General features: G+C 33.6%; 1 protein-coding gene across 1 annotated transcript in view; it reads left to right on the forward strand.

Annotated features, from left to right (window-relative positions):
• The window catches only part of Cc2d2b (coiled-coil and C2 domain containing 2B), a 108140-nt gene that overhangs the window by 14533 nt on the left and 79223 nt on the right, over positions 1-14384 (forward strand). Inside the window, 8 exon segments of the mRNA XM_076834343.1 lie at positions 1566-1626; positions 3158-3234; positions 3723-3790; positions 6158-6251; positions 8379-8577; positions 8747-8883; positions 8981-9109; positions 11905-12114. Coding sequence (XP_076690458.1) covers positions 1566-1626; positions 3158-3234; positions 3723-3790; positions 6158-6251; positions 8379-8577; positions 8747-8883; positions 8981-9109; positions 11905-12114 — 975 coding nt within the window.

Genomic DNA, 14384 nt, shown 5'->3' on the forward strand with positions numbered 1-14384 from the left:
TGTATCAGCCAGCCAGCAATCTGTTTCCTTCTTTGCTCAAAAAAATTTTGGGCATAAATGCACGCCTACATTTCTAATGACTGGGGAGGCTAAGGCAGCAGAATCACAAGTTTGAGGCCAACCTCAACAACTTAGCAAGACCCTGTCTCAAAATAAAAAATGATAAAGCAGCTGGGATATTACTTGGTGGCAGAGCACCCCTGGGTTCAATCCCCAGTACCAAAAAAATTTTTTTTTGTCTAGTCAGTTATTGAAACGTATATGGACAAATATTTACCTGTATCTTAGAATAACTCAATTAAGATTCATATTTTTGTCCCTGCCTTATAAATGGAGATGGAAAATTATTAAAATAGGATTGTTGGGCAAAAATATTGAGACTTAAAGGCAGACCTTTGTCAGTCATTTTTCAGGGTTGATATTTCATCATACCTCCAACAGTTTACTATCTCTTGGTTAAGAATAGAATTAGGTAGTAATAATTGTCTTAAGAAAGATATTAAAGGTTGAATAAGAAATAGGGGAACATCTTAGTTCATGTTGACTTTATTCAGTAATTTTAAAATATGGTATAAGAATAATTGGAAGTTCTTTCAGAAAGTTGATAGATTGTACTTCTATCATAATAATGTTTTTATCCCAATCATGTTAGTACCTTGCTTTTTGGCATTTGACACAAAACCATGTTTTAAATGTGATGGTAAAGCTGATGTGTGTCTTCTTGCTCTCCTTCCTTCTCCATAGTAATTTGGTTATTGTGGATAGTTGTTCTTTTAACTAGTATATATATTTAACTAGTAGCTCTAGTAACTATAATAGTCTTTGCAATTACATTTCTTAAAGTTAACAGGAAAAGTATATTCCATATCACTATAAAGGATTTAACATTGCTAGCTTAGTTTACTTTAGAATATTTACTATTAACATATTAAACTTTTAATGATGGTAAAACATTCAACTAGGATTATTGAAATATGGTTTCGATGCTCAGGAAAGCATTCAAGGCTGGAGACACAGATTTGGGAAGCCATGCACTCTCCACAGCCTTGGAATGCACCTACCTGTAGTCTATGGAGAGAAGCATGACCATTAAAGAATATAGGGAATAAGAAATTTAAGAATAGAGGGACAAGAATATGGAAAGTTTCCAGACAGTAAGGGTTTTTAACATTGTCAAATGCTACAGAGTAATCAAGTAATAATTAACACTATAGTGTTGAATTTTCAAATTCTTTTCATGTGTATCTGATCCCATTTGACTCTCCTAGAAGATATATGAAGTAGGTAATATATGAACACTAAGAGTTAGCCTGTGGATTTTATTATTAACAGATACTTTCTGATATTACAAAGAGCAATTTCTTAAAGGTCCATCGTATATATAGAGAGAGCTTGGATAAGTTCATTAAAAGATGTAATTTAAGAAAACAAGCAAAAGGTATGAAGTGGCATTTTAAAGGAGATGATGTTCAACAGGTTGATGAACACATAAAAGATATTCAAAGACAAAACATAAAGATGCAAGTAATCCTTTGTGATTTTTGCTTTTTAAAAAATTTTTGCAGATTTCAGAAGAGACAGTTACCAGTTCAGTAGAAGAAATTGAAGACACACATCTCTCAAAAGGTTTTCATTAAGTATTTCACAATTTTGATATTCTTGATTTTTATTTTTAAAATCATAAATGATTACTCCTATGGTAGAGTTTCAGCTTGGACATAGTTTCTTAAGAAATGAGTTTAAGTGTAAATTAAATTTACTAGATAATACAAGATTGGCGTAGAGAAATACATAGAAGAGTCAATGCATATATAATAAGTTCTATTTTCTCCGTCTTTCTCTGAAAACATGGAGTACTCACTAGTGCTTGAGACTGTTAGAATTTAAACATACATAGATAACAGAACCTGCTTTAAGTAGTTCCAAAGACTTGGGGAGAAAAATAAATAATGGTTGACCTCCGGTTCATTCATTCAACAGATGTTTATTGAGCATCTATTATATATCATGTGCCATTGTAAAATCTGGGAATAGAGTGTAAACAAAGTGAATGATTATTTTTAAATTATTCCAAGGAATGTTATATTTGAGACTAAAATTTTTCATGTCCTATTGTAATTTAAATCTATATTACCCTTTACTTCCACCCATGCAGTATTTAGTTAGGGAGAGGAAAAGACACAGTGTCAGGCAAAATGACCAACAGGTCTTCCTTCCTGTGTCCAGGACTGTGACCTTTGTCTTTCTCAATACATCTGGTAGATCATCCAGTGGATGAGCAGAAAATAATACTTAATTAGGAGTGCACACAACAGCTAGAGCCTTCTGTGTCCCTAAAGACTGATTTGTTTCTTCTAAGAGCTGGCTGAAGTAGGGGTTAGAAGTATTATATTGATTTTTCAAAACTGACTTAAGAACTTAAAATAGGTACTAGAGATTTACCTCTTTATCTTTCAGATTCTGCAGCAGACCCAGTTCCCCCACCCAAAACACCCTTATAATTAAGCTTCTTCTCCTGTCAGATCAGCAGGATGTCTGAAGAGGTTATTGTGGTTGGTAGTTTTGAAAATTCCTCAGGTGTCCAGTCCAGCCTCTTCTGTCCTACTTCAATTCCTTTCTTCCAGTTTAATCAAACAGCTTTGATATCTGTATATTTGTATATTCCACAGAACAGTTTATATAGAATATGACTGTTCTCATGGATTTTTTTTCCCGAACAGGAAAAAGATAAAAGTAAGTTTGTCTGAAGAATCAGAAAAGGAAAGTGACAAAGAGAGAAGTCACAAAAGTAGCAAAATTCATCATAGATAAAAAATATTGATTCCAGATTAGGAGGGGCAAAGGACATCCATTGGTCTTAGGTTCTGAGCTTTCATGGGGCAATGACCTAGTCTTCATAGTTGTCATGATGCTTAGAAATGCATGCAGTTAAGATATTTAACAGGTACTCTTGATGTTTTTTGATGTTTAATTATAAGAAAGTATTATGGAGGCTGAGTTGTGGCTCACTTGCCTAGCATGTGGAAGGCACTGGGTTAGATCCTCAGCACCACATATAAGTAAAATAAATATCCATTGACAACTTTATAAAAAGTGTATTAAAAACTTATAAAAAAGAAAATGTTATGAACTCTATATTATATTTATTTTCTGATAGAGTTAGATACAGAAGAAAATCAAAACATTATAGAGACACTGAGAGGCAAAGTAAGAGAAAAACTAAAAAATGCTAAGGTAAGATTTTTTAAATTTTCCTGTTTTTTCAAAAAAAATGTACTGTTTTAAATGAAACATGTAACATAATAACCTGAATAATAAGCTGAAGCTCAGTTCACTTTTGTTTTGCTTTGTTTTTTGCAATGCTGGGGGTCAGACTCAGAGCCTTGCATACATTAGGCAAATCCTTTATCACTTACCCCCACCCCCAGCCTCCATTGAGCTCCTTAGATCTAAAAGCCTTTATGTTCTTTCCTGGTTTTTGTTTTATTTTGTTTTGTTTTGTTTCCCCCTTTAGTCTCATAGCACTGTGTGATGTCAAACCTAAAGCAAAGACATGTTAAGTGATTTCGTCATAGTAATTCTATGTGACATTTAAGGGAAATACATACATATATTTTTAAAAAGAAAAATATTGAGAAGTCTTGATTTATTCATTTTGGACAGATGATTGATGAGCATAATCATGTTTATTTTTATAAAAATTTATTTTTGTTGTGTTTCAGATTAACCAAGGGGAAAAATCTTCAACTGAGACGCTCATTGATTCTAAGATATATCAGTGGTTTAAGGTGAATAACTTTTTTTAAAAAAAAAAACTTTACGAAACAGCATTATGGATGTATACCTTTTCTAGAGAAAATTCACTCATTTTAACCCTATGATCAATGACTTTCATTTAACTTACAGAATTATGTAATCAACAACACAGTCTAGTTTTAGGCCATTTTCATCATTCCAAAAAGAAGTCTTATGTCCATTTGCAGTCATTCCCTATTTCTTCTTGACATTCCCTATTTCTTCTTGACATTCCCTATTTCTTATTACTTTCATCCTTAAATTATATTAATTTTTATTGGTAAAAGGTAAACTTAAGCACATTAAAATTCTGAAGAGTTTATTTGAGCATAAAGTAGTTCATGAATTAGGCAACTCTAGACTGCAGATAATTAGGGCTCCACCAAAGGGGCATGAGGGTAGAACTTTCACAAAATAAACAAGGCAAAGAAAACATAAAAGTGGAACAGTAGCCTTCACATCCTATTGAGAGGTTAGCTGGCAGTTTCTGATTGAAACTTGAGTTTCATTTTCCTAGGATATGACCATTCATGCTGAGTTGTGTTTCAGTTTACTCATAGAAATTCAGGGCCCTAGAGCCACCTTAGCCTTCTGACCTTCCAATTAGTTATTCTAAAAATACTATAGATGGTCCCCAAATTACAGATTTTGTTCTAAAATTCAGTATGTGATTGCATACTTAAAACATGAAATGACAAAACAATTCATTTTGGGCAACTGTATTATTAAAAGTATAGGTTAAATAGCTGTAACAAAAAGATTTAAGTAAAATGTCTTAAGAGTGAAGCTTTTCTTCTTTCTGGTGTTAACAATAAGTTGTTCAGGCTGATGGGGGAGTTTTGCTGCCTTCAACATGTGCTTTTCATCTCTTAAATTCATGGCATGGCTCCACTGTTTTCATTTGCAAGCCAAAGAAAAGGGAGGAGCAAATAACCAAAGGATTGCAGGTTAATCTTGTGGGACAAGACATGCAGACTGCACACAGCATTTCCAGTAGAGAATATGGGAGCAGTGTCTAGGCATCCAGCTAAAAATAGGTTCTTTTATTAGAGATAGGAGAAAAAAAACAATAAAACAATGATATACAGCTAGTAACTTCTGCCACAAGCACCTAGAGTATTTAAATCTGCAAATTTTAAAATGTAAGAATTGTTGTTGTGTTTGTTGTTGTTGTTTTATTTTATTTTTTATTTTTTTAGTTTTAGGTGGACATAATACCTTTATTTTATTTTTATGTGGTGCTGAGGATCAAACCCAGTGCCTTCACACATGCCAGGCAAGCACTGTACCTGAGTTACAACCCCAGCCCCCTTGTTTGTTGTTTTTAATTCATCTTTATCTCCTCCACAGTGCCTCTCTTGGATGCTTAATTAAAAATATTTTAACTAAGTTAGAAATACAAGCAGATTAAAATGATGTTTGTGCACGTTTTAAATTCAACATATGAATAAGAGTATACCTAAATTGGATTTAATTAAAAATAATAAAAACTATGACCAACACAATGTTTGCAGAGGTTGAACCATTGAGTATAAAGAAAAGAGGTAAAAAGAAAGAGAAATGGGCTCAAAAGAATTTTCATTGTAAGTATTTGACAGTAGTTTTGAGATGAGCAGAGATGATGGAAGTAGTTTTGAGATGAGCAGAGATGATGGAAGTAAAAATACATATTGAGAATATATGCAGCATTGTTGCAAGGTGACACACTGAAAGATAACATGACAGCTAAACTATAGATACAAACAGGATATAAGATCAATTTTCACATTTTACATTTTCAAAAATTCTTTGATTCCTAGTAGCTATTAGTTTTACCTCATTAACAGAATTGATTCCTTTACAACCCCTCTTAAAACAGTTTATTTTAATATGCTTCTGTGAGAAAGAAGCAATGTGATTTATATTTCAAAGAGTCAGACTTTACAGTATGGAAAAACAGGGTGTATTGATCAGCAAGTTTATAATGAAGACTATGGAACTTTTAAAACTTTAGTCACTTCTAATGGCACCAGACTGTGTAGTGAGGTGGTGCTTGTCTGCATCCATGAACACTTGACAGTAGAGGGAAATTTGACCAGTATCAGCATTTTGATCAAGCTACAAGGCAAGGTAGTGCTCTTAAGTCTCAGACTAAAGTAAGAAGATAGTTTGGGAGGACAGAGATTTTGACTTACTTTAATGATTTTTATTGCAGTTACTAGAACATTAAAAAAAAACAAAAACAAAACTAAAAACTCATTTCGAACTGAAAAGACTGGAAGCTAAATATAACTTGATAAAAATAATTCAGTCCTGCTGTTCTTTGCTTATTAAGCAGAAAAGGTCTTCATTTAAACACTGAACGCTGGTTTACTGTTGTTTAAAACCCACAGACTGAAGTCTTATTGGATGAAGGTCTTTCATTTTTCATTCTGAGTGGTGAAGAAGGCTCAGTTTTGGACCAGTCGTCAGAGCAGGTTGGATTTGTTCCCCTCTCTCCCACATCCTTGCTATCAGGAAAAGCAACTCTTTCTTAAATGTATAAAATGTTATAGTTGGATGAGAGATGACATTTTTATTATTGTGCCTTCCTTTTTTCTTTGAAAAGAGAAATTGTTCATAATAATAATAATACCCAAAACTTATTGAGTGCTTACTAGATACCCAGTGATATACTGTTTTCAAAGTGGACCCTGAGAGATAGGTTTTATTGTTATCTTGACTCTTGAGGTGAGGGAACCTGGGCACAGAGAGCTGAGCACTGATAGAGCTAGGGAGCATAGCTCTAAAGCCTGTGTTTCCTTCCTTTGCTATTCTGCCTTCTAAGTGCTTCATGTTGTTCTCCATGATCTTTGTTAGCCTTGATAGTTTCCCCAGTCTCCATCCCTCAGAGGCCAATCCTAGACCCTTCGCACTCCTCAGTCTACTGCTGCTCTGTGCTTGCACTTTCCTGCATTATTAGTCTCACCAGTCTTTCCTTGTCCTCTTCTAACTTGTCACTCTCACTAGCCCCCCTATTTGCTCCTGTTGCTATAACTTTCTCCAGTTCCTCTGAACCTTCAAATCTGTTCACAGTTCTCTTGAGGCCCCCATCACCCAGAACGTCCTATTCCCAATCATCCCACCTAACGTCTTCTGACACCTCTCAATCATTTCTGCATTCCCCAGGTCCTCCTTTCAATTCCTTTTGAACCCCCATTTTTCTTCTTACTTACTCCCCAATCTCTTCCAATTTTTTCTTTGCATTCTCCTCTAGTCTTTTCATTCCTTTCTCGTTAACTGCTTTTTCCACAATGAAAACCTTGTCTTTTAAAATTTTGAACAAATAAAAACATTCATAAATAAAAATGTTAAGTATAAAAACTTAACATGAGAAATAAATGAAAATCATCTGAAACCCCACTGTCCTGAAATAAGCACTAATTGTCATTCTTTCTTATCTTTCTTGTACTTATGCCCATACATGCACACACACAGAGGTTACATAAACAACCATAGTAGTAAATGGCAGTTCCAGTTTTTCAATAACTCAGCCAAACCTTGGTGTCATCCTTGGATCCTCTTTTACTCACATGCCTCAAATCCAGTTCATCACAAATCATGTTGGCGCTACCTTCAAAGTATTCCATTATCTGACTCACTTTTTTCTACCTTTATAGGTATCACCCTAGTTTAAGTCACCATAAATTATCTTCTGGACCATTGTCATAGTCTCCCTCTGAATTCACTGTTGCTCTTATAACCAGTTTTCCATACCATACAATAGTCAGAGTGATCCTGTTAAAAATCTGAGAAAGGCCATTCTGAAATAAAAGCTGAAGTCCTTATAGGAACCTTCAAGGTTTACATGCCGTGTCCCCCTTAGTACCTCTTGACTTCATTTCAATTCTCCTGTTTCCCCCCTCTCACCTAACCGCCCACCACATGAATGTCCTTCTGTTCCTCACAACATGCTCTTGCCTTATGGTCTTTGTTCCTGTATTTCTGCCTAGAAGATTCTTCGTTATCCTCATGCTTTATCCCATATTGTCTTTGGGACTCTGTTCAAATGACACATTATTAAAGATACTGTGTCTATATGTTATAATCTGTATGTACAGATATAGATAGCATAACACATATGTTATAGTTTGTCATACACATATCATAGGCTTCTATGTTAAGTCTTCTTTCTTTTTCTTAAATATCTTCAAGGAAATATGTCTATTCCACATAATTTTGGGTAATATTGCTCTTTGAATGATTAAAAAGAAAGGTGAGGGTGGTTAAGACCATATGGTCTGATAACTTTAGATTATCATACTTATATAATGGTCCAGTATCTCTGGGCATTTTCCATAGGACAGGAGAGGTTTAAGTTAGTTCTATTTCAGCAGTCTTTCATTGGGCAATTGCAAAAATGGATTATTGAAAAATCGTGTTGTATAATACTAAGCCTTAAATTAATTTCTCAAGGAAGTTTCATTATAAGAGTTTCAGCTAGCACTTGTCTGGGTGAGGTGAATCAGAAAGAAATATCACAGTAAAGTTCTAGTACACTTATCTTCATATTGACCATTTGGGACAAGGATATAGACTTATTTTTCTTTTTTGGTATTCAACAGAAGTCAGTAAATGATAGTTATTTCAAACACTTTTCCCTTGGTGATAATTCACAAAATGTTGCTGAGAGCCAAGATGAAGATTTTATGGAAGAAATCCTTTTTGCAGATTTAATTGAAATAAAAGCTGCAGAATATGAAGATGATCAAGAACAAATCAAAAAACAGCAGGCAAATATTTTTGTGCCAAGTAGTTCCCCAGGTAATGTTCTTTTCCAGTAAAATATTTAAGTCATTAATGAGTCATATTTAGGATAATCACTTCTTTGTATGCTGGATTAATAAGAAGTATTGATCTAAAATCATGTAAGTTTTCTGTATTTGTTCTTCTATTTGGGACTTTAAATTAACACCTAAGTTTTGTTTTTAAGTGGCCAACCAGTGTAAACTGCCAAAAGGTATGATACCACGCATTTTAGAAGATGAAGGATTCTATGTTCAGAGAAAGCCAAAAATATATAAAAAGACCTGCAACAAAATGGAAAACCGTCTACTTAAATTAGAAAAGGCAAGTGTATCAGCTAAGAAGCTAAAACACTCATAGATAGTGTGGCATTTGTTTTAGTGAATGTTTAATTAATATATTTAAAAAATATTTTTGATAGGGAAAGTGTTGGTTTGAAGAAAGTGGAGAAATAATGTCATTACCTTCACCTATTAAACAGTCATGGAATTTCAGACTAAATATAAGCAAGGAATCTTTAAATCCAGCACTAAAGACCATATATAGGAAGGTAATCAGAAACAGTTTATTTATAATCATGATTGAAATTCTCACAATATCAATTATAAGTTGTGGTTTTATTTTTCCCTCTAAAGATATTAAGTCTGGTTAAATTGAATTAAAATATTACTTGGCCCTTAAGATTATGTTCTTGGTGAATATTTAATGATATGGGGAAGTGCTCAAAATAAAATGTAAAGTAAAACAAGCAGAATACAAAATTATGTATGATCCTAATTTGATAAAAGTAATGAGTAGTATTCAAAGTAACTACTAATATAACTTCTACCATTGTGATTACTCTTGCCTGTTAATTTTGCCTATTTCACATAAATAAAATCATAAACTAAGTACTCTATGTTGTGTGCAACAATAGTTTGCTCATTTTTTTCCTAGGTAGAATGATACGAAAAATACATTTATTTATTTACCTCTTCTGCTATTGATACAAGATGCATCCAGTATTATCTATTACTAATAACACTGCTGTGTAATTTCTGCACATGCATTCTGAATAATATATGTGTATGTATTTTCTGTTGGGTAAATATCTCAGAATACAAATGCTGATTATAAGTTTGTATGTGTTCTGTTTACTATATAAGGCCAAACAGTTTTCCAGTTGACTATAGGAAATGATACACAAACTAGAAGCTTGTGAGAGTTCTGTTTTATATTCTTGCCAATAGTTGGTATTGTCTATCTTTTAAATTATGCCCATTATGGTGTATGTAAGTGGTATTTCCTTAATGTCTGGTCATTTTGTGCTTTTATCTGGGCTTTAATCCATTGTTGCCCTGATCTTTGTGCTTTTGGTATAACACAGTTATCTGTTTCAAGAAGCCTTTTTAAGCCTCTCAGTTAATCACTGCTTATAACCAGTGTGTCTGGGAGCTTACTGCCACCCAGGAGAATTCATTCCAGTGTTGCACAGTTTTCATTGTTTATTATTTTCTGTTATTGAACTAAAATCTGCCTCCTGATCACTTCTACTTATCTGAACTTATTTGGCCAACAGAGAACTCATAAAGTACTTTACCTGTATGATACCTCTTCAGATATGTAAAGCCTACAGTCACTTCTACCTTTAGCTTTTGCTCTCCAGTCTAAACTCACTTCCTTTGGTTGTTGTTAGAAATTCCACCATCTGTTACTGTCCTCTAGCTCCTGAGTACCACAATCAGTAAGTACTCAACAAGACAAAATCAAAGGCAAAGGTCTATGTCATTCTAATAGAAACCTAAAGCAAGTAGCAACATAGTTATTTTCCATCTTGCCCCGAATCTGCTTAACCAGATGGGCATCTCTCATTTGTAATTTAGTTGTTTAGAACTGAAGCTGTTTATCCCCCTTGGTGCTTTTTTCCTGGTGATGACCAGTTTACCAGTTTGTAACCAATTGACTAAATCCCTTAGGTGGAATCTGAGTTGGCCCTTACACAGAGAATAAGAACTTAACAAATATTAATTTTAAAAGAACAAGCTTTATGGCCATTCTCCCTGAAATCCAGTAAGGAAGAAAGGAAGGTTCCCAACTCAGGAAAGAGTAGGGAGGCAGAGATTTAACCGCCATTCTGGTGGCCTACAGTCCTTGAGGATCCTTGATCCTGCCACTACAGGTTTGGAGTGAGGCAGCACTTTTTTCAGCATAACAGCAGCTGTACTACAATAGTATAGACTATAATACAGTACCACAGACCATGTAATTTTTAAAGAGAATAGGTTTGTTTTGTCTCATTGTCCTGGTCCAGAATTGAGGGACTACAGCTGGGGATGATCTTGTTCGCAGTGTTCTCAAACAACCCAGATCATCACATGATGATAGGCAGGGAACATTCAAGAGATCTAGCCAAACTGTCTTTTATATTAGTTCCACTCTCAAGATAACCAATTAATCACATGAATAGGTTTATCTACTCATTAGGGCAAAATCCTAATCACCTCTTTAATGGCCCTACCTGATCTCACCTCTTAATATCTCATAATGGCAGTTAAATTTCAAGATGAGTTTCAGAAGGGACAAGCAACATTCAAACTATAGAAGTGTGTCATTTTATACCATACTAACCCAGGGAGAGGAGCTCAGTGCTCTCCTCAGGTGGATACAGTCATGGCTCTTACTGGGGGTGGCTATGCATTAATGGATTAGGCTCCCTGTTAAGTAATTCACCCACCTCAAATTATATCGCAAAAACCAATCACATGCATATTCAGATACACATGCTTAAATTCAAAATAGTGGGTGAAACATGCATGAATCATTTTGCATATAACTTAAGTTCTATAGACTTCAACTAATTTGGAACAATCTAGTACCCCTAGATGGAGACAGTCTCATATACAAAGAGTATTTGTTAATGTAGAATTTGCTTAAATGATCCAGATAACTTAATGGAATTTTCCAGATGACTATCAGTAAAATGATTTAGAAACAATGCTTTAATTAGTCATCATTTAGCTCTGATACACAGATGAGCAATACACCATCATGTTACCAAACTTGACCCAAAAGTTAATATCTGTCATAATGTCCCTATATGAAATTTGTTTTCATCTTATAATTTGAAAGTACAACTTCCACTGGTAAACAATAGTGAGGTGCATGGCAATAGACCATAGCAATATAATTAAAATGCTGTAATCCAAATATATTTTAAAAATTTAAGCCATAATCAATTTCAAAGAAGACTGAATTATTGTTTTTAGCTTTTCCATATCTTTTGATTTTTCTACAATTGACATGTTACTTGTAATTTAAAAAGGAATAGCATAAAATTAACATTGTATACACATTTTTCTTTAAAAGGCAATTAAATATGACCTAGGAAGCTCTTTGAGGAGCAAAATGGAAGGTCACAGAGAAATGTACCAAATAGATCTCAACATTGTGGGTTTGCAATTCAGCCATCACCCTCTCTTCAATAAAGAACAAGTATTATGTGCTAGGCTGCTCCAATTTTATGAATGTTTTCAGGAGAGACAGCAACAGAATTTACCTCAGCTGCTGTATGAGAAGGTGAGAACGGCTTTTGTTTTAGTTATAGAGCTGAACATTTAATAAACAGAAAGAAAAATATCTTAGTACAGATCAAGTTATTGTAGAATATTTTCCCTTAGCACTGTAAATATTGAACCAATTAGAACAATGGTTTGATTTCCATTTTTCTGAAAAGAAATTAGGACTAGACTGTCTGAAGAGATAGCTTCAGATATTCTGCAGGATATTTTACGCATGTAAATAATTTACTTACTAATCAGTGGTATTGTTGGTCCTATGACTCAATAAGAGTATTTAAAAAGAGTAGGACTTAAAAGAGTCATGTATTTCTTTTTTAATATATTTTTAAATTTTTTTAGTTGTAGTTGGACACAATACCTTTATTTTATTTATTTATTTTTATGTGGTGCTGAGGATCGAACCCAGGACCTCACCCATGCTAGGCGAGCGCTCTACCTCTGAGCCACAACCCCAACCCTCGTGTATCTCTTTTATAATAAATTTTTTAGTAAAAATATCAGAGATCATGAATCTCAAGTCAAATTTAAGAGTCTTGACTTAATTCAAATATGATGGATGACTAATCCAAACAGTCATTTAATGACATTATGAAGGATATATAAATTTTGAAGAGGAATAAAAGGGGCTACCTACCAATTATTTTCACAAACTTGTACCTCTTGTTTAAATTCTCTGCTGAGTTTCTTTCAGGAAAGGCAGTTTGATAAATCTCTTTCAACTAATGAGTACCTTTGAAATTAAATACCTACCTAATGAGATATTTATTTAATTAAATAGCCAGTTCTGTTAGAGTCACCAGACATCTCAGTAAGCTTGACATGAAACTACACCTTAATAAATGTTTGCTTTTTAAAAAATATTTGTTTAGTTGTAGATGGACACAATACCTTTATTTTATTTGTTTATTTGTATGTGGTGCCAGGCATCAAACCCAGTGCCTCACTCCTGCTAGGCAAGCACTCTACCACTAAACTGCAACCCCAGCCCCATAAATGTTTGCTTTTAAGATGTAAATACAAAAACCATAGGACTTATTTGAATATTCATGTTAGGCATTGTGTAGGAAAATTTAATAGGTGAACACCACCAACACTGGAATAAGACAGACATTGAATATTCTAACTTTTCACTTACTACAGCCATTGTTTTCATGAATGGAGGAACCAACTCTGAAGTTTAGATTCAGCTCACTAAAAAAGTGTCATGGTTTATAGATTTCTATTTTATACAATTTTCTCCAACAATGTTATCTCATCTTTAAAGTCTAATTTAGCAATAATGATTTTATTTCATAGCATACTATCTATTTATACATAGAGAAATTTCAGGTTTATTTTTTCATATAGTATGCATGGCTTTGCATAAAATAATAACCTCTTAGGATCATTGTTTGTAATATATAATGATATTATTGTTATTGATTCTTAGGTAATAGGAATTCTCTAAGAAAAACGATCATTTAAGAACAATTGATAGTGTCTGATGTCTGATGTACAAATCATAAACATAATTTTCTGTATATTTTTGTGATATGTCTGCACGTGTGTGTGTGTGTGTGCGTGTGTGTGTGTGTGTATGTGTGTGTTGTGTAATTTCTAGGCTTTTGTTCTATCTATAATTTATAGCTGTGTCTTTGGCAAAGCTGACTTCTAACTCAATACATAATCCCCCAAAAGTTAGCCTAATAGTTAAACAGCATCATTTCTCTACTGACTTCAAATTCTGCCTTTCTCATAAAGCAGCTGGACATAGTGATGTAATCTTGTTTAAGGATTATTTATTCCACTGACATATTGGTCTAGTCCTATCCTGTTTTCATTATAATATTTAATAATTAAACTCTGATATGTCACGGGACAAGTGCCTTCTCTTTATTGTCTTTCTAGAGTGTTTTTGAATACTTCTATGGATTTGATCTTTCATGCCAACTTTGGAATTAGTTTGCCACCTTCCTTTTTAAAATTCCTGTTGCTGTTTTTACTGTGATTGCATTATATCATTATATTAATTTTTATCTTTATTGGTTCTTACATATGATGGTAGTTATATTAATTTTGAAAGAAATCTTGTCTTTATAAAAATTGAATTTCTTCATCCAGGAATACAGTGTCTTCCTATTTGTTTAGGTCCTTTCATTTGTCTTCCAGTGAAAGTTGTGAGCAGTTTACTTTAGTCTTAAAGGTCCCGCAAGTTACCCTTAATTGACACATTTCTCCTGCCAAGGATTTTAGGATATAGTTTTCTTCAGTTTTATTTCTCTATAAAAA

Source organism: Callospermophilus lateralis, chromosome 15 (genome assembly GCF_048772815.1).
Source record: "Callospermophilus lateralis isolate mCalLat2 chromosome 15, mCalLat2.hap1, whole genome shotgun sequence".
Taxonomy (NCBI): domain Eukaryota; kingdom Metazoa; phylum Chordata; class Mammalia; order Rodentia; family Sciuridae; genus Callospermophilus; species Callospermophilus lateralis.